This window comes from Pyrus communis, chromosome 11 (genome assembly GCF_963583255.1).
Source record: "Pyrus communis chromosome 11, drPyrComm1.1, whole genome shotgun sequence".
NCBI lineage: Eukaryota > Viridiplantae > Streptophyta > Magnoliopsida > Rosales > Rosaceae > Pyrus > Pyrus communis.
In genome coordinates this window covers 5,573,760-5,592,977 of record NC_084813.1, presented here as the reverse complement: position 1 = coordinate 5,592,977, position 19,218 = coordinate 5,573,760, and the positions used below count along the sequence as shown (strand labels likewise).

At 37.3% G+C, this 19,218-nt stretch overlaps 3 protein-coding genes across 5 annotated transcripts; 2 read left to right on the top strand and 1 right to left on the bottom strand.

Annotated features, from left to right (window-relative positions):
• Window positions 1-404: 404 nt before the first annotated feature.
• Window positions 405-4,682, top strand: LOC137707584 (uncharacterized). Of its 3 annotated transcripts, none has more exons than XM_068446488.1 (10): window positions 405-563; window positions 1,663-1,744; window positions 2,360-2,434; window positions 2,522-2,558; window positions 3,238-3,321; window positions 3,435-3,495; window positions 3,610-3,716; window positions 3,813-3,878; window positions 4,087-4,231; window positions 4,326-4,682. In XM_068446488.1, the coding sequence occupies exons 1-9, from the start codon at window positions 551-553 to the stop codon at window positions 4,186-4,188; spliced, it is 627 nt and encodes a 208-aa protein (XP_068302589.1). In that variant the 5' UTR covers window positions 405-550; the 3' UTR covers window positions 4,189-4,231; window positions 4,326-4,682. The 3 variants fall into 3 exon arrangements, with proteins under 3 accessions (XP_068302589.1, XP_068302588.1, XP_068302587.1); XM_068446487.1 differs by having other exon boundaries at window positions 4,087-4,235; window positions 4,331-4,682; XM_068446486.1 differs by having other exon boundaries at window positions 4,087-4,235.
• Window positions 4,683-5,415: 733 nt separating this feature from the next.
• Window positions 5,416-7,640, bottom strand: LOC137708681 (deSI-like protein At4g17486). The gene is made up of 3 exons (XM_068447804.1): window positions 7,031-7,640; window positions 6,309-6,596; window positions 5,416-5,921 (listed from the first exon to the last, which is right to left on the bottom strand). Exons 1-3 carry the CDS (start codon window positions 7,179-7,181, stop codon window positions 5,674-5,676), a joined length of 687 nt encoding a protein of 228 aa, XP_068303905.1. The 5' UTR covers window positions 7,182-7,640; the 3' UTR covers window positions 5,416-5,673.
• Window positions 7,641-15,466: 7,826 nt separating this feature from the next.
• LOC137708671 (uncharacterized) lies at window positions 15,467-18,947 on the top strand. Its single transcript, XM_068447794.1, has 4 exons — window positions 15,467-16,042; window positions 16,786-16,835; window positions 16,910-16,962; window positions 17,948-18,947. Exons 1-4 carry the CDS (start codon window positions 15,810-15,812, stop codon window positions 18,287-18,289), a joined length of 678 nt encoding a protein of 225 aa, XP_068303895.1. The 5' UTR covers window positions 15,467-15,809; the 3' UTR covers window positions 18,290-18,947.
• The last annotated feature ends 271 nt before the right edge of the window (window positions 18,948-19,218 follow it).

Genomic DNA, 19,218 nt, shown 5'->3' with positions numbered 1-19,218 from the left:
AACAAATGTAACTTTAACTCCTTCAATCAACTGTAAAAGTTGAAACTGTGTAGCGACAGCGACAGCGACCCGGACCAATTTGGTACTCTGCTTTTTTTACTGGATCAGGATCCTTTCCTAATCTAAGGATGAGGATCCTTATGATCAAAGAATATAGACTGTTAAATTTTTATCCAACGGCTATAAACAGAGAATTCTTTTAAAATTATAATAATTATAACCGTTACATTTTTATCCAACGATCCACATCTTTTGATCATGATGATCCTCATCCTTAGATTAGGAGATGATCCTGATCGTTTTTAACTTTCCCTTTTATCGTACGCCGCCCTCCCCACCAAAATAGTAAAAACTCCTTGCCCAATCTGAGGGCGCCACGTCATCATCCCCTTCTCTTCAAAGGACGCCCGGAAAACACCAAATTAATCAGAGCCTCCCAATTCAACCCCGCTCTGCCTGTCTCTGTCTGTGCAACAAAGAGCTCTCGGACGAGGCTTTCCGCGCTCGCTTGTTCTTGACTCTTCTATCCGGGTTATTTCGGGTGAACGAGATGAGACGCTCCGGTTCGTGCTCCGATCTTTTCATTTTCTTTCTTAGCATCGCTCAGTTGTCGTTGAATTGATCGGTTTCGATGTTTTCAGGATTGGTTTTGTAGTAATTAGTATTGACTGCTTTGTTTCGATTTTAAAGTCTTTAAATTGTGGTTGAATTCTGTACTTTTTTTATTTATTTATGGATTTTTGTGAGTATAGATCAGGTTTGATTTGAGCTTCGTTCTTTGGATTGAATCGAGTTGAATTTGATTTATAATTCTGTTGAATCGCTGAAATAATGGTAAATTAAATTAAGAAGGGTTAAAGCTTTGTCGAATTCGAAAATCGGAGAATGGTTTTTAGCTGAATTGGTGAGGATGCTGGAATATTTGTTGCATGAAGGGGGTTAAGGGTTCTGATTTGTTGAAAAGAATGAACTCTATTTAAATTGTTCCATCTTTGCACTCTCATTAGTCAAAATATAGAAAACGACGAAGGAAAAGTTATCGAACAGGCCAAACTAATTGTCTATATCACATTGTTACAGCAGTTTGTTTAATTTTTTTGGTAAGTTTCAGGGGATAGTTACATTTAGACGGGTTTTGTCTAAACTTTAGTCTTGTGGCAGAAGTTTGCATCTTTTTTAATCGCGATTAATGGTTGGGTTTGTAACGTAGGACTCAATGAGAATTGTGGAAAAATACTTCCTTCAGCGATGGCTTCTCAGTGCTTGGAAGTCACGGGGAGGGACTCTCAAATAGTGAGGCGGACATTTCTAATCGTCTTTAGTATTTTCTACATCCCCACTTACCTAGGGTTCTTGAACTCTCAGTCAGCTGGTCTATGCTGCACTTCTCGCAAAAGCGTTGTCAAATTTATCCTACTCAAGTGTTAGACACTTCCTGGAGCGCACATTACTTAGTAAACCTTGCTTTAAGTTGAAACACATTTCGGGTTTGGTGCTATCTGGTTTTCTTATTGGATTGCCCTAGACATTAGTATTTGTAGAATGTGTTCTTCAAAACTTATATAATAACCTGTTTGAATATTAGTATATTGCTTACTAGCTTGTTGCGTTAGCATTCCATGTTATCTGTGCTTATAACTACTTTATTCTTAATCTGCTTAGCCACTAAAGCAGCTAACAAGGAGTTGGAACGGATTGATGCCGTCTTTAATTCATATGCAAATGCATCTTCTGGTTTGATTGAGTAAGTCTACTGCACAAAATACTTGTTATAATTTGTGGATTTTGCTATTACTTTTGCTACAGCAGGAGGGAAGGTTATAATTTTTTTAGTGAAAGTGTTGAGCATGCTCAATGACAGATTTAATTCAGTAATTCCTTTGGCATTCAAAATGTTATTACATTTTTCCCTTGTCACGTATTTAGTTGCATCTTCCAGGGGTAGGTAAGAATTTCATGAAAATATGTAATGGGTATCACCATTTTTTGTACTAACGTAAGATCATTGTTGGTCCCGCATGGGCACATTTTATGATTACTATTCAACAGAAAGAGTTGTTATGAATCACCAATTGTTCATTGTCCAGAAAATCCGCAGTGACCAATAGAATCGCATTATATCCAAATACCTGATCGAACTACCATAAATCATTGTTTTTTTTCTTAAAGACGGGAGAAGAAAAGTAGTATTGTTTCATGGCATTTCAATTACAATCAAAATTTATCATATTTGTATCAACTCTACCTTAATAAATTTTTCCCATGGAGAAGCTGTACTTTTTACATGTACGCACACCTTTGTTACGGGAAAATTTGATGTACCCTTTTGACTTATTAGTTGTTCGTGCTCTTTGAACAGCCCAGAGGGAATTGAACGTCTTTGTTCAGATTTGGAAGTTGACCATACGGATGTAAGGGTCTTGATGCTTGCCTGGTGAGTTCAGTTTGGAGTCATTTGATCTTCACTTCTTCGAATTATCCTTGATTTGAACTGTCAAAGCTAATAGACTATGTATGCCAGGAAAATGAAAGCTGAAAAACAAGGGTACTTCACCCTGGTAAGCAGTACTTGCTCATCTGCGTATCAAAATTCTTCAAGTATTTTTTTTTTTTTTAAATGAAATTGTCATTTACTCCATTTACCAACTGTTTGTACGTTTCCACAATTTATTTCATTTCATCTAGCATCTAACCGTACGTTGTTAAATTAATTTTGATGATTGCATAGCAATGTCTTTGCTTTACATGTCTGGGTGTGTTTACTCATAGAGATTTAGATGTATATACATGGAGTCTTTGGCTTCACAGGGGAGCTTGTGCGTGTGCGAGTGCGAGTGTATGCATATAAGGCATATGTCAAAAAAGACACATCTGTGTGCTCTATATGTACATATTACATATAGACATTCACCTACATATACAACACAGATCAAATGACACTAGTGTTAACTGTTATGTTGTCAAGCTTTACTGTAGCGAATGACCTTTTAAAGGATTACTTTGTTCGGGTGGGTGTAGTTTAATGCTCCATTTGGATTTTATGCTCCAATAATGCTGACCACATACGTCAAATCCAAACTCAATTTAATACTTTAACCATTCCATCCTTGTTCTATTATAAGTCGCATATTTCTTGATATAATTTTCTTTTAAAAGTGAAACTTCAAGTGGAATCTTGCATTCATCACTCTAACCATACCATTTGTTTCATGACATCGCCAATCTCCTTTTTTATAGGAAGAGTGGCGAGTAGGACTTAAAGCACTGAGGGTGGACAATGTAAGTAAATTAAAGAAGGCACTCCCAGAGCTAGAGAAAGAGGTAGAATTTTAAAATTGCTTCCTTTTATTACCGCAATTTAATTAGTTCATCCCATCCACATGATTGAGGTCACAGAGATTCTGATCTTTTCCTGTTAATTACATAATGGATAGGTCAGGAGGCCATCGAACTTTGTGGATTTCTATTCCTATGCATTCCGATATTGTTTGACGGGTAATGCGTCAAATGTGTCTATCTGGTTATATTTTGTAAAGTAATTGATTTTCCTTTGTTTTTACCCTTTATATATGTATTAAACCATCTGTATTTTTCTTCTATTATTTACAGAGGAGAAACAGAAGAGCATAGATATAGACAGCATATGTGAGTTATTAAATATTGTTCTAGGATCTCAATACCATTCGCAGGTTGACTTATTTACTCAGTACCTAAAGGTGAGTAGCTGAATAAATATTGTTGTATTAATGAACTGGTATTCCGTTTAGTCGGGAAAAAGATTCTGAAAATGGTAAATGTAATTCTAAATGCAGATTCAGAATGATTACAAAGTCATAAATATGGATCAATGGATGGGCTTTTACCGGTTTTGCGATGAGGTAATCTTGCACGTTGGTTGTTAATTTGAACACTCCTGCTTTGTTTCTTCTTTTCATTTTTCTTGTTCACTGCTAGTCGTGTCTTATGCCAATAACCGTCAACGTTTGGTTTTGCATATCAGTTGTTGCCATTTTCCTTTTTCCGTAAGTGCTAATCTGCTTTCATGATATGTTAGCTAACGTGTTATCCTTACAATCCTTTGCACAGATAAGTTTTCCAGACCTTAGCAACTACGACCCTGAACTTGCATGGCCCTTGATCCTCGACAATTTTGTTGAATGGATACGAGAAAAGCAGAGCCAGAGCTGATAATTTTCGGTGAACCTGAGTCTCTGCTGTAAACCCTACAATTGTTGGTGAAGCCCTCTTCGAATCCTTGTTTTCTCACCGTGAGATGTTTATTTTCGCACCGACCCTAAATTGAATTGTGATTGGCCTTTTTGCAGGACAGTTTAGACAACACAATCAAATGGCCTCAGGAATTTACTTTTGTTCATTTTCTTTTCTTGCAAATATAGGATTTACCCTTTGGAAATTGCATGTTTGTGATATGAATATAATTCCGAAAGTCCGGGGAATGTTATAGCACAGCTTCCATAGTTTACTCTGTTTAATATCCAATTAACGCTGTAAGGTACTTGAGGTGATTGAGTTGAGGCCATTGAATTATGCTATTTTAGTGTGGAGAGATTTTATCATGAATGTGTTTGATAGAATAAAAGCACTTGTGAAAATTGGGATTTGGTGTTATCACTGTTTTATATCATAATCCATGTTGAACTGCGTGGAGAGATTATTGGGTATATCGGATACGTTCCATTGATCAGCAAAGAACACGAATTTGCCTGTGTAATTGTTTGAGATTTAGTGGTAGGATCATAATGGAGTCAGAGACACGGCAAAAGATTCGAACTTGAGGGTAGGAGAGCGTTGGCACAACGAGGCTCTCACAATTTTGTGGTCATATAAGATCCTCTTGGAACAGTGAGACCTGCATGTAAGCAATGCCTCAACTATACACGAAAATTTGCGCAATTTGGTCCAACAAGTCATAAAGTAGTTGTGTATTTGTTAACCTAATTGAGTCAAACACGGGGAAATGAGGACATTGAGACGAAGAAGTCAAAGGAACAAAGAAAAGGGACCGAATTTCATTTCGAATAGTACCAAATCAGGAATAGTACACGAACGTGAAGGCCTCCAGGGCACGTTATTTGTGGGGCCTTCAACTTGCTTTTCCTATTGGAAAAGCAACTTTAAACAAAAGCACTTGGACACTATCCTGTGGGAGGGAGCACAAGGTTCCCGGTTGTAGGCTCTCTGTATCACAAAGTGAACCTCCTTCAAGAAAACCTCACCCTTCACATTTTTGTTTTTCATAAAGCCGTATAAAAACTACTCTAATCTACGGCGAACGGAATTCAAACTCACTTTCCTTAATCTTTATGAATTTGGTATAGATTTTACTTTCCTAAAGCAACACTTTTAAACCACAAAAATATAGAATTCCAATAATGCATCGACAACATGTCACAGTATATTTATTCCAACAACTATCGATGCGTTATTGACATTTATCATAATGTTTTTTACAACACCACCTCAGAGTCGGGTAGAAGAAAACCACAGAAGGATGATGCCAACTTAAAACTTTGCAGGGCAGAAAATCACTTGCCAAAATATTGAAGATCGCAGCAAAAGAATGAAAGATAACAGAAACAAGAACTTGACTTTGCTTCTTATCTTTGAGCAATGTTCTAGAAAATAAATAAACTCTGCTGCGAATTTCAACCATCAAGAGGATGAAGAAGCAATAATCAAGGGCGAAGGGGGAGGACGAGGGCGTCTTGTTCGGCTTCGACCCCTGCGGAATGTTGTGCCAGAAGGAGAGGATGATGAAGATGAAGGAGAGTTAGACAATTTTGCCGCATTGTGTGACTGATTTGTTAACTTGTCCTTGTCTCCTTCATCTGCCTTATCTTCGATTCTGTGAACTTTGGCCGCATTTAAAGTCACAGGAAGAACACAATTGCAGAGGAACCCTGCACAATAAGGAATGATTGGTTATGAATAGTGTTAAAACCACATAACTATTAACAAACAAAGCAAGCTCATTTCTTTGGAAATGGATGCTTTCAAGGATCGAAACATTCAAATAGTATTAGGCTCAATTTTTGGTAGTGGAATGCAGCATTTTCTGAGAAGATTATTTTTTCGGAGATGAGTTCTAAGTGCATTCTAGCTACTTCTACCTTTTCATAGATGAGCCATAGATGAGCTCTAAGGTCGTTATCAAAATTTGCACTTTTCGTTGTCAATTTGACGAAATATACAAGGAAAGGTCAGCAAAGCAATACCTCCGAACTATGCAAGTTTCATGACTAAAATGATCCATAGAAACTAGATAAATCGAAGCAAATAATTCCTACCGATTCTGGCAAGCCGATTAACCCAACTTGGAATTGGATTTCCAGTCAATGTGATACATGCATCATTGCAGAAGTGGTTGCAGTTCTTGGTGATCAAATTGTAGGCATTGCCTCTGTAATTCGCTGCAAGGTCTTCCAACACTGCCCTCACCTCTAAAGGCCCAACATCCGTCTTCCCGATCAAAATTGATTTCCTAAATGTAAACCCGTCACACTTTTTCGGCTCTCCTTCAAAAATTCCAGATGTTGGAAACTCATGAGCTCCGAACGCATACTCCACACCGTGTACTGCACAAGTGAATCCAGTCAAAAACCTCCATGAACATCGAAAAAAAATACAAGTAAATGGAAAAACATATCGGAAACCAAGTAAAGCTCATTGTACTTGGAAACAAGAAGTGAAAACGAATTCACGAATTTCTTACCAGAAGCTGGTAAGGAAATTAGTAGCTATGAATCACACTACCAATAATGTTTCCGGATTCGAGAAGTTCAATGGCTCACATCAATCTTTTATCTTGTATTGCTAATTCAATACCTAAAGTTTTGTTTTTTTTTAGATCAAAATCCACAATCTAATCCAACTGAACCACATACATCTTAAACAGAATACAGGCCAAGCCAAAGAGCAACCAACAAATTTCCGCATTTTCACATCTGCCAAACATAATTATGCACATTTTCTCACCAGCCAAACACAAAGTAAAGTTGGTAGAACTAACCTTGTACACCAGAATGGTAAACTCCAAGGCCAAGCCAATAAGCGTAGCCATTAAAAGGTGTGAGATCGTAGACATTGAGGTACACAGGTACCGATCCACGGTCCTCCTCCTCCTCAATGGCAGTTCTGCACCCACTCTTTTTACACAACATTTTCACTCTCGTTTCTTCCTCTTCTCTTCTGCTGCTGCACTCAGAGTCTCACAGACTAAAAAGTGACATTTTCAGCTGCACAACCACCACCACCATCACTGCCTCTCATTATACAACAACATCATCCTCCAACAAGAATGTCATCGAATTACAATACAATTTCCGAGTTGCTTTTCGGATTCCAAATCATGGGTTTTCTTCTTTGCTTCCAAAAATTAATGGGTTTTTGATTTTCTGGTGATTTTTCTAGTGGGAGAGGAGAAATTGGAGAATCTTCTGCTGATGGATGATGGGTTCCACAAAGTGAATGTGAGAGGTGGTGCTGCCGCAGCTCTTGGCTTTTTTTAATAAGAAAATGGTTGGTGCTGTGTTATAAAAATCTGGGATCTGTGAAAGAGAACTGCTCAAACACACTCAAAAGTAGAACTCTCTCTCTCTCTCTCATGAATTCTACGTCACTTTAAATTTAATAATATAATATTTTATAATATTGATACGAAATATGGATATGAAATTTAATATGAAATTGATGTGAGTGGTATTACAGGGGAAACAGGGTTATCCCTGATTGGTTACAAGTCTGAGCTGGTCTCAGTCTCATCCACTTTTTAAAATTTGAATTTTTTGGGAGAAAGTAACGTACAATCATTACGGAATGTAGTGGGTTTCTTATTTCAATTAAAACTTTTTTAGGATAAAGGAAACAATATCATTATTTTTCGGTTTTGGTTAAGAGAAAGAAGGAAAGTGCCCAGCCAGATGAGATGAATGAATATAATTAATTAAAGTAATATTTTAGAGAATTATTGTTGACAATATAAAATTTTTATTTTGTACTTTTTATAAAAAAAAAAATTAAAATATAAATATTTTGAATGTAAAATGAAAGTTTTAGAGTACAAAATAAGTTTTTTTTTTATATATAAAATTTTATTTTCCACTCTTCTTAAACCATAATATGTTGATTCCTCAACCACAATTAAAGGTGGGCAGAAAAACCGTCAAACCGCAAAACCAATTCGAACCGTGATAAAAAAATTGTGTTACCAAAATTTTCAAAGCCGAAACAAAAACCGAACTGGAACGTCTCAAATCAGTACTTGTTTGGAAATGCTAAGAACCGGAAAAATCAGACCGAACATCTTTTAATATAAATTATTATTTTATATTATATTTTATATAGATAAGTCATTTTTCTTAGAAGGCCATGTGCATAAGCCCAATATTTTCTCCACTTCTCTCCCCCTCCTTTAGGTACCGTTTGGTACGTAGACGAGACGAGACGAAACGGAAAGGGACGGGATGGGATGGGACAGGACGGGACGGAAAAGTGGTTTCATGTTATGTTTGGTATGCGTAGGACAGAACATGAGAGTTGTTCAGTTCTGCGTTTGGTGCGCAAGACGGAGAACGGAACCAAAAGACAACGAAATCAAAACAAGCTCAATAAGGGGAGCGGAAGCAGATAAACAAAGGCGGATCTTTGGTTGCAGATGCAGTATTGGGCAGATCAAAGTACTACAAAATACAAAGAAATTCAGCAGAATTAGGAACTAGGTGTTAATGAACTCGAAACAAGCAAATTAGAAAAGAATAATAATGCCACTTCAAGTTTACATCAAAATTAATTAAAGGACCTCCTGTAAGCAATTTTTTTTATTTTCAATTGCAGATGCTGTATTGGGCAGATCGAAGCCCTACAAAATATAAAGAAAGAGAGACCGAGAGGCTACACAATCACAATTATATCGAACCTGGAACGAAAATGCAGAGCTGAAGTTCACAAAGAGGCTACACGGAAGAGGATGAGGAGGAAGGTTGTGAAGGGGAGATGCAGAGCTGAAGAAGTTCACAGCGGCAGAGAAGAGAAGATGATAGTTAGCGTTTGTTGTATGATTTAAATGGTGTAAATATTGAAAAAGACAAGGGGTATTTTTGTCTTAAAATGTTATAAATGTGTGTTCCACGGAGGTGGAACAAGTCGTTCTAGGGGGGAGGCGGAACTAAAAATCACCCAAAACTTGTCCCGTGAAACAACGCGTTCCACCTGTTTTAGGCGCACCAAACGTGGGACAGAATGCCTCGTCCCACTCCGTTCCGTCCCGTCCCATTTACCAAACGGTACCTTATTGTTTTGTCACATATGTCCCTCTACTTTATTTTTCTTCATTCTTTTCTAGTATCTTATGCGTTATATACACTTTAGTTTTAGTTTAGAATGTACACTTTGGTCTTGATCTGAGACATTATAAATGTATGCTTTTCATTTGCCGATCACAATCTTGTAGATCTAGTAGTGGGAACTCAAATTTGTTTGGATTTGTGGTTGAAATATGTGTTTGGTATTGGAAGTAGAAGAATAAATATATATATATATTGGTTAGAACCGTAAACCGGCATGAACCGATCTAGGACAAGCATAAACCGAATATTTTTTCCCAAATTGAGTTCGCCGCCAAGGTTTTATTAATAAATTTAAGCGAGACAACACTGAACTGACTGCTGATATTCTTTGAACTTAATTAGATGCCTCAAATATTTCCAATTTGGCTAATATTTTGTAAGGATAATCTATGAGGTGCAAGTTGAAAAATAGACGGTTTAAAGTTCAATGTAGTGTTGGCCTCACAACTAATTCTCATTTTTATAAAAGTAGAAAAAAATGAAAAAGAGAATCATTTTCCTTAAAGGCTTCTGATGGTTGCTGGTTTCATTGTGGTAGCACAACTTTGTTGTGATTATGTTATTTCATTGTGAAAGTACTTTTGTAATCATTCTAAAGAAATTTAGGTGCTCTCTGTTTAGCAATGTTTTTGTTTATTAGTAAATAAAATATTTTAAGTTTGCTTCTAGTTGGTGGCGAATTTGAGACTAATAGTTATCTCATTATATGACATAGCTAAAATTCATGTCCCATAGTTAAATGATATCGATATATTGTCTAAGAGAAAAAAGTTGTATAGAATACTATGTTTCACATGTACGTTCTTTAACAAAATATAACTGACTTACATTTTTTATTAGGAACCAAGCGAAAGTCCAACTGTATAGAATAGGTCACCAGTTTGTTTTATAAGTCTTATTATGTATCACTGATTGATTTGTTCATTCTAATTTTAATTTAGGGAAAAGACTTATATACATTATTTTTCACTTTTTATACGCCTTTTATTATTATTATTATTGCTAAAATTGTGAGATTGACATAACTCATCACCTTAATTCCTGATATTTGAACGGGATAAAGGAGAATCAAGGGGTAGATGGTTCTTTACATGTGATTCTCATATGTAATGCTATTTATCAGCTTTTTTTTTTTTTTTTTAATTCAAACGATAGATTTGTTAGATTAGGAAACCAACGGGATTCGAACTCAAGCCGAGGTGCAAGGGCAACATTCCTCTCCACCACTGTGGTAGAGGGCCACTTGTATCAACTTTCAAATTAAACACTCATGATGATACACTCTTACCTAGATATCCGAAATGAACATTGAAATCGAGGCATGCTAGCAGACACTCGGAGGGTGACAAAGTTATAACAGGGCTAGCCTGGCCTAGTGCGGGTTAGGGGACCGTTCGGGGCCGAAAGAAATTGAGAGCACCATAATTATTAGGACAATATATTTATATATTTTTTCATAAGAGTATAAATTTGTAAAATTTGGTTAAAAAATAAAAAAGTTTAACTAGAAGTGGTGGTTTTATTTTATTTAAAATTAAGGAGGAGGTCCCGGGTTCGAAATACTATGTGCATTTATTTACTTTTCAATTTTTATGAATTTCTTTTCATAATAGTATAAATTTATAAAAATTTTCATATGATCAAAAAGTTTAATCAGTAATTGTGGTTTTTGTTATTTAAAACGAGAGATCTTGAGTTCAAAATGTTATGTGCATGTTTATTTTTTCCAATTTTTACGAATTTGCATGTGGTTATTCTTTTCTTTTTAGTTACTAGCTAGTAGTTATGTGGGTTGCAAACATTCATTCCAATTCAAGTCTAACCTTAAATAAAGAGTAATGCGCAGACCAAATTTACAAATCATATGACGTGTCACTTGTAATATCCCATATAGCCCAGGGGAGAAGGGGTGATGTGCCTTATTTGTACATGCCCACCTCCCTATAATAAGATGCATTTTGGGTGGAAGCCCAACAACAAATCCATGAGGGCGTGGCCCAAAGCGAACAATATCTTACTATGCGGACTGGGATGTGAAAATTTGGCATCATAGTCACTCCCCGGGCGAAAGTGTGCCAACGAGGACGTTGGGCCCCTGAGGTGGGTGGATTATAAGATCCCATATCGCGCCGGGGGAGAGGGGGTGATGTGCCTTATATGTACATGACCGCCTCCCTATAGTAAGACGGTTTTGGGTGGAAGCCCAAGAACAAATCCGTGAGGCGTGGCCCAAAGCGGACAATATATTACTATGCGGACTAGGATGTGATATCACCAATATATTTAATTTAGTGCTCATCATTGCTTATACATATCAATTAAAGACTCGAAAATATATTCTATTTAGTCCCATATTGACAAAATTAGTAAATAAGAAGAAACACATCACGATTTATATAAGAACACTTTAGACGTTCATATAGAAGGGAAACAAAACTCGTCATTTTTCTACTTGTAAGCCCAGGGCTTTTTTGTTTCCTTATCTCAATACAAAATAAATTATTTTTCTATGTTTCTAAATTATCGTGTATAAAGTGTTTTTTTTTTTTTTTTTTTTTAAGTATAATTTTATCGAAATTTTACATATGAAACAGATAATTTTTCTTATGAAATTGGGACTCATTTTTTGGGTCACCCAGAGCCTTAAAACATTCAGGACCAACCCTGAATCCTTTTGTGAAACTTTCAAACAAATTTTCTTGAAAGTTTCTCGAAAGTTTTAAACCGATTTTCCTGAAACTTTTGTGTCAATACGCTGATTTATCACTAAAAAAAAAAAAAGCTTGTTTCTCTATGAGAGCGTCTTAGGGTCTTAGGGTTTTAGTGTGAAAATCCTTCCCTAATTTTTACAATTTTATTAATTTTAAAAGAGTGAATTGACGGAAATGCCTTTGAGGCAATGATAGTTGACTTTCGTTGACCATCGTATTGGGAGACGTATGAAACATTATTTTAGCATATCCTCATAGTGCTTGTCACTACAAACGCGTAGGCGCAAGTGGAATTGAATTCAAAATTGCAATGAAAATTTTACGGACTTACGAAGTCGAAGAGCATTTTAATAATTTCATCATCCTAAATATTTGGCTCTCTATTATTTTAATATTATTCCTTGAATTTCCGTCCAGTGCTTCCCACACCTTTTCCCCCCAATCCCGTGTCTTCCCATTCTCTCGGATTCCCTCACCCTATCTCTCCTATACTCTCTCATCCCTCACCTTTTCTTTTCAACTCTCTCTCTACACTTTCTATGCAACACAAAACAGCCGACTTCTATCCGACTCCATCTCCTCCGACGAGCCCAGTTGAAACCAGCCGTTGTTGCAAACCTGGTAACAAGTCACCATCAACGTGGATACTCCTTCAACATCTCTTCCTCTCCCTCTCTTAGCTACGTGCATTGCACAGAAGGTGTAGCAACACCGAGCCATCTCCCCAGCAATGTACGACCATCGCCACTCCGACGAGTCCTCAGGCCACCACACCAGCACGTTTCACTCTCTCTCCCCCTCTCCTATGTTTTCTCTCTTCCATCATCGGTGCACACATGCATAGAAACACAAACCACTGCATAGCAGCAGTAGCACACCTAACCTTGCGAACTCCGGAAAGATCCTTCATTCTCCGACATTGGGTAAGCATTGAATCAACTCCTTTTATCCCTTTCGTGATCTAGAAATGACCTTTAGATCACTAGGTGTCTGATTTGATGAGGTTTTGATACAGAAACTAAAAGGGGGAAGTTTTCCCATAATTATGGAAATTGGACCGTGAGATCAAGCTATATTCAAGGCGTTTTTCTGGCCGTCTGCGATCATTTTTTGACCTCATGATGGTGTGATCATGTTCCCCTCCTTACGAGATTCAAATAAATAGGTAGAACACTGAAAATGGTTGGGTAGCGAGCTAGAAATTAGCTCTAAATGTTGGGATGAAATTTCCCAAATTTCTGGAAAACTAGGATCCGTGGTCATTTGGCCACTTTCAGGCCTTTTTTTTTTTACCAACACCGACACTAACTTGACCCTAATTTGGTATAGTTTTGTTCCCTACATTTCTAACTGCAACATGGATTTTGAATTATTGATTTTGGTAGAGAATCAAGCTTGATAGGAGCTCTGGAAGTTGGACCAAAAACCTGCAAAATTGCAGGAACTCGCGAGGAAGGCAGGTACATACGTACTCGCAAATGCGTGGGCGCGCATGAACGCGTGAGGGTTGTCGGCGCGTGGGCGTGTGGCTGCCAGTGCAGCCACTTGTGGCGGGGCGTGCGGCGGCGCTGGGAGGAACCCGAGGCCCCTTGGTTTCTCGACGTGCTGGATCCGAATCCGCCCTCCGTTTTCCGAAATTCGACCATTTTAAAATAGTTTCTTTATTAGCTAAACTTTGTACGAAAATGCGTTTATACATTAGTATGTTACGTATGTACATAAATGGTTTCATTTCTAGGCAAAACGCATCACAAGGACTCTCGATGCTACGAGGCAGGTTCGATTCGACGACATGAAATGTGAGTGGATCTTTTCCTTGATATATATATATATAGGGGTGTGATATCCACACATCCCATTTTACTTCTCATACACCTTTTTAATTTTCGGCCGTCGGATCAAATAAATTGAAGAAGATCAATGAACATAAATTATCAAGGAGTGTGTGAAAAGTAAAATGGGGTGTGTGGATAACACACCTCTATATATATATATATATTGGTTAGTTTCCATATATACATTTATAAATAAATTCTCTACGTGATTGCCATGATTAAAATGACGTTTATAAGAAATGCCTTATGGTTGGGAAAGTATGAAATAATCCTATGGGATGCTTAGGTAAGCTTACTATAAGGAGATGCCTTAATTATATTTATGTTCATAAATAATGTGATGTTGACTAGAGTTATCAAGTCATCGTGGCATGCCTACATTTATGTTATCTGCTCATCATTTGCTGCATCGGTGTTAGTACTCGCTCAGGCCAGGGTCAGCATTTCACGTGTATGTGCACATCGCACCGTATGCTCACTTTGGATCCATTGTAGGTGTCAGTCCTGTCGTACAGGTTGCAATAGGCAACTCCGGATGGTATGTGCTACGTATAGTGCAAGTCTTCACATGATTGTAGTACTAGATTGTATATCATTATTACACCCACTCATGTTCATGTCAGAATACATTTGCATAAACTCGTGTGTCAGCATGTGTCGATGAGCACTCAATGTGATATGTTTATTTATGCGAAAATATGTGATTACGAATATCAAGTATTTATTTACAAAAGTTGTGACATTTGGCATCCTTGAAATACTGTTGGCTATGGCAAGCATTTTTATACTATATGTAGTATGTATAATTTGGAAATTATATCTGTTTTATGGCGAGGGGTTATAAAATTTTCAAAAAGGTTTTTATAAAGCTTTATTTTTAGACCCACTCACCCTTATTTTTCGCCCCTCTAGGTGATTACCTTCGACAATATAATTCATGTCCTACTTTTATTGTACTTTACTTGTACTCTAACATCAAGTGTGAATTGGGTTCACTCCCGCTCACCAGCGCACTCATACTTTTAGGCACTTTTAGGGTTAAATTTACTCACAATTCCACATCAGTGCATTTTATGGCTTTGTCACCCTCCTAGTATCGGCCAACATGACTCGATTCGGAGTTCAGGTGGACATTCCGGATTAGAATGTGTCATTTAGTAAGAATGAACGTAGTACAAAGATTGAGTGATAGTAGAGTTTGATTATTGAGTGTAAGTCTATCGATAAATTTTAGTTTAATGGTTAGTTTCATTTTATACTTGATAATAATTAAGTAATAAAATAAAATTGACAATTCACATTTAAAATCTAAAAGGAAAGAAAAATGACGTTATATGAGTTCAAATAAAAATATTCTAAAATAAATTAAACTCTTGCCACACACATTCCAATCACCAAGCAAGAAACAGTAAATAGAAAACGGGAATTCTGAGAGATAAGAAATGACAGGGTGCTTTGATAACAACGGCAGGTCGTATAGCCCTCTTTTAATTTACTTGACCGAAACGACGTAGTTCTGTCCAGGGTTTAAAAACTGAAAAATACATTTTCGTTTCTTCTTCTCGGGCATATCAATCAGTCTCGCGCCGCCGTTGCTTGCCCTGGTTACCCAATCTCTGGTGGGAAATATAGAAACCGGTGGAGGGAAATCCCGGCGGCTGGATGGCCGACAGCTGCCCACTTTTGCCATAACGTGCGTCCGCCCTTGCTACCATCTGCTTCTTGAGTAAATCATTAGCGATGACGAAGGTGCAGCAGTAAACCGAGTTCCGGCACACAATGATCTGTAAATCCTGCCCGGTTCCGATACATTCCGAAATTTCGGCACCGCTTTGCTCTTCCACTCAAACCGGTGGCCTCTCTAAATCGTACCATTGAACGCGAAGGATCGCAAGCAAATGTTTCACGCCAGAGAAATCTTGGTCCGGCTCCCTAAACGTTTAAAACCCACAACAATCTTACAACCAAGGAGAACATTTTGCTCCAAATCCGCTAAAAATGCCAACAATACTAACGCCGAGGAGATGAGTGTGAGTTCGTACCAGGAGCAGTATAAGCAGCTGGAGAAGCTCGACTTCATGACCGCCACCAAAATGCTCTTCACTGCTCCGCCTTCGAAAAAGAAATTCGGGTATTGTTTTGCTTCGACGTTTCTGCAACATAGTATTTGTTTCTTGTTCTTTTGATTGTTATGTACGTTGGTATTGCTTTTGCTCTGATTGGAATTTGTGGGTCGTTTTCGGTTCTTTTTGGCATTTCGTCGAACAGCTGTTGTGCATGTAGGTAGATAATTTACATAGCTGGGACAGTGTTGAAATGGAGGGTTTGTTGAAATTAGAAGGAGCCAGGTGGGTGTTTTAAGGTTTAAATTGATTGAATGTTGGCAAATGTTGTGTGAGAATTTGAATTTGGACCCAGCTGCTAAAGCACTAAGCTAATTCTGGACTTGGTATTATTTCAAGTTGTTGAAGGACAAGAAAATGTACAAGAAATGTTGGTGTATGGGTAAAATGCTTAGAGGGTATGTATTTTGGTCGAGTCCAAGTAAATTATTTGTATTGTCGGGTCCGTATTTGTTAAAATTTTCCTTTTGAGTTAAAAGAAAAACAGAAGTTCAATGCTTATGTAATGGAACAAACGAAGAATGTATTTGTACCCCGAAAGGGATTCTATATATTCTCACCATTTTGCAGCAAAGCCTTTTTTCATTTTTCCATTTGTGTAGGTTAGTTTCCCTTGATTTGTGTCTGTGCGGTGTAGATTACTTTCCAAAGAAGCTATTAATGAAAGATATTTCTGTACTTTGAATATCCTACTGGTATCTTCCTTTCAGTACTGAGACATGTTTTTTGCCTCTCTTCTTTTCGTGGTCAGGCTCGATTTCCATTTGGTACAACTGTTCTTTTGTTGCATGCCTTCCTTGGGTACGTATCACTTTTCATATTTGGTTTCTCCTGTGGTTACACCTCGTTATCTGAAAACTTATTTCATGTAACAGCTGTGTATCTGGTGGCTCAGTATGCTCGCTATGAAATTAGAAGAATGGAAGCGGTAACTAAACATATATGTTTTTTGCTGATCTTAAGCTTAAAATATTGCATATGTAGTATAGTCTCTTGATTGGATTGTATGCCATTGTGTGTTTTTATTGTGAATATCTCGTTTAAGAATGAGAAAAACAAGACAAACTCAGGAAACCAAAAACAACTAAGCAAGATAATTAACACCAAGAATTTACGTGGTCCAGGTATGTGCCTACGTCCATGGGGCATCAACAACAATAAACTTTCACTATATCAATGATGAGTACAACGAATAATCTTGCCAAGCCTCTAGGATTAAGACTTGACGAAAAACCTGAAAGAACAAGAACAAGAACAAGAAATACACCCTTTATCTCTTTTCATTTCTCTAGCAAACACTTGCCCTTGCAATATTCTCTCACTCTAACTAGTTGAGTGGTATACAACTTATTGTTTTGCTCTAGTTTTTTTTGCTCCAATTCAAAACTAGCGCAATAGTCCTTTATATAGACATAATATAAGGATTACTGAATTTACAATTGGCAACCTGGACGCTCCTTATGTATCTGTCAAAACAACCTTTGCAGAAAGAGGTCGCACTGCATCTTTTACTGATACACTCATATGGCTGGTTCGCCCCACACACACACACTTGGTATTTGTCTATTACCAACTTTACGCCAAAAGAAATGCACTATGGCCGCACACGTATAAATGCTAGCTGAATATTGGATCCTTAGAAGCTCATGGGTGCAACATTTTTCCTCCAACTTTCCAAAGTGAACATTCTAACTAATCATGTACAATCTGCACTCTTTTACCAAACACCGAATTTTTTTCTTTCCATCAATACTCAAGAAAGTTTCAACTCATTGATTAATTTCAAAGATGGAGCATTGCTTTTTAACACAGAAACATGATCATGTCAAGTTCGATAAGCACATATTTGGAAATTGAGCAAGATATACGAGTAACACTAAAATGCCTTGACTTTTCCAAAATCTCCATCTCAGGAACAAGAGATGAAAAAGAAGAAAGAAGAAGAAGCGAAAGCAAAAGAAATAGAAGTAAATGCTACCGAAGAAAAAGAAGCAGGATCTGTTCCAGAGCTTTTGGAGGTAAAAGTGAGACTAGATAAACTTGAAGAAACACTGAAGGAAATAGTGGTTGAATCGAAGAAGCAAACTGCCAGTGGGTTAACAAAAGATCAGGAAGTAGGTAGTGAGAAGAAAGATGGTGTAAAAGAGGCAACTAACTCTAGTAGTTCAGACTCCAGCAAGCCTTCTGAGAAAGATCACCTTAGTAAACAGGATTCTGGAGAATCAAGACCGGCCCTCGGCAAAGAGAGTAAATAGTCAGCACCCGGTTCCTAATGCTTCCTTGAAGGATCAGCTGGGCAAAACCGAAGATGGAAGGAGGGGCTTCTCAAGATGCTAAAAGATGAAGTCGTTGACTTATTGTCTACAGTTTTGGTTGTAGCTTAGCATAGGCAACAGGGAACACGTCATTTGAACAGGTTAAGTTGATTTATAGGTGGGAGTATGTTGCGAATTCGATGTTCTTTTCTTCATCAAACTTTCTTCTTGCAAAATGAAAAAATACTTAATTGTAGAGCTTTTTTCCCAGAAATGATTAGCGGGAACATCTTGGAGACTAGACTTTGGTTGAACGATATGTTGCCTATGAATGTGATGGTTATTTTCAAGTTTGCTGGTCTACAATACAAGTTACACGGTTCTTGCTTGTGATCGCGCTCGAGAGCAAAGGTGAAGAACCAAATGAGAACTGAAATATCAGGCGGATTCCTATTGTTTGAAAGCAAGCATCACTCCTCTGTAGCTTGGTAAAAGTATTCATTTTTTGCCCTTGAAGTTCCGAGTTTGATTCTTTTTCCGGCAATATAACTTGCGTAAAAAATAAAAATACAAAGACAAATAAGAGAGATTTATGCATGTCATCATCGATTAATCATGAAACAATTGCATATTTGTGATTAAAAAAAGGGATCCACACCTCTCTCCTCTTACACTCCTTTGTTTTATCTACAGTATTGAGTTGAATAAATCGAAGGAAAATTAATGGAAAAAAATAAATATAAATGAACAGAAGGAGAAAAGTGGTGTTGTATTTGAGATGTCGTGAGTTTGAAATTCTTTTTCCCTGTTAATCGTAAAAGGGAAATAATAACCACACATTATCTTATTTAATCCGACGACATGCATAAACTTTTTCAGTCCGACAGCTAAAAATAAAAATGGAGCTTAAGAAAAGAATCAATAAAACT

What these genes read in the sequence shown, in the direction of transcription:
- LOC137708681 (XM_068447804.1), bottom strand. Translation starts at nt 7,181, where the DNA reads ATGTTGTGTAAAAAGAGTGGGTGCAGAACTGCCATTGAGGAGGAGGAG. An exon ending in TTACCATTCTGGTGTACAAG is followed by an intron (nt 6,597 to 7,030) that starts GTTAGTTCTACC and finishes TCACTTGTGCAG; the next exon opens with TACACGGTGTGGAGTATGCG. An exon ending in TAATCGGCTTGCCAGAATCG is followed by an intron (nt 5,922 to 6,308) that starts GTAGGAATTATT and finishes CTTATTGTGCAG; the next exon opens with GGTTCCTCTGCAATTGTGTT.
- LOC137707584 (XM_068446488.1), top strand. An exon ending in TCCCAGAGCTAGAGAAAGAG is followed by an intron (nt 3,322 to 3,434) that starts GTAGAATTTTAA and finishes CATAATGGATAG; the next exon opens with GTCAGGAGGCCATCGAACTT. An exon ending in TATTTACTCAGTACCTAAAG is followed by an intron (nt 3,717 to 3,812) that starts GTGAGTAGCTGA and finishes TTCTAAATGCAG; the next exon opens with ATTCAGAATGATTACAAAGT.
- LOC137708671 (XM_068447794.1), top strand. Translation starts at nt 15,810, where the DNA reads ATGTTTCACGCCAGAGAAATCTTGGTCCGGCTCCCTAAACGTTTAAAA. An exon ending in CCTTCGAAAAAGAAATTCGG is followed by an intron (nt 16,043 to 16,785) that starts GTATTGTTTTGC and finishes TTTCGTGGTCAG; the next exon opens with GCTCGATTTCCATTTGGTAC. An exon ending in AAATTAGAAGAATGGAAGCG is followed by an intron (nt 16,963 to 17,947) that starts GTAACTAAACAT and finishes TCTCCATCTCAG; the next exon opens with GAACAAGAGATGAAAAAGAA.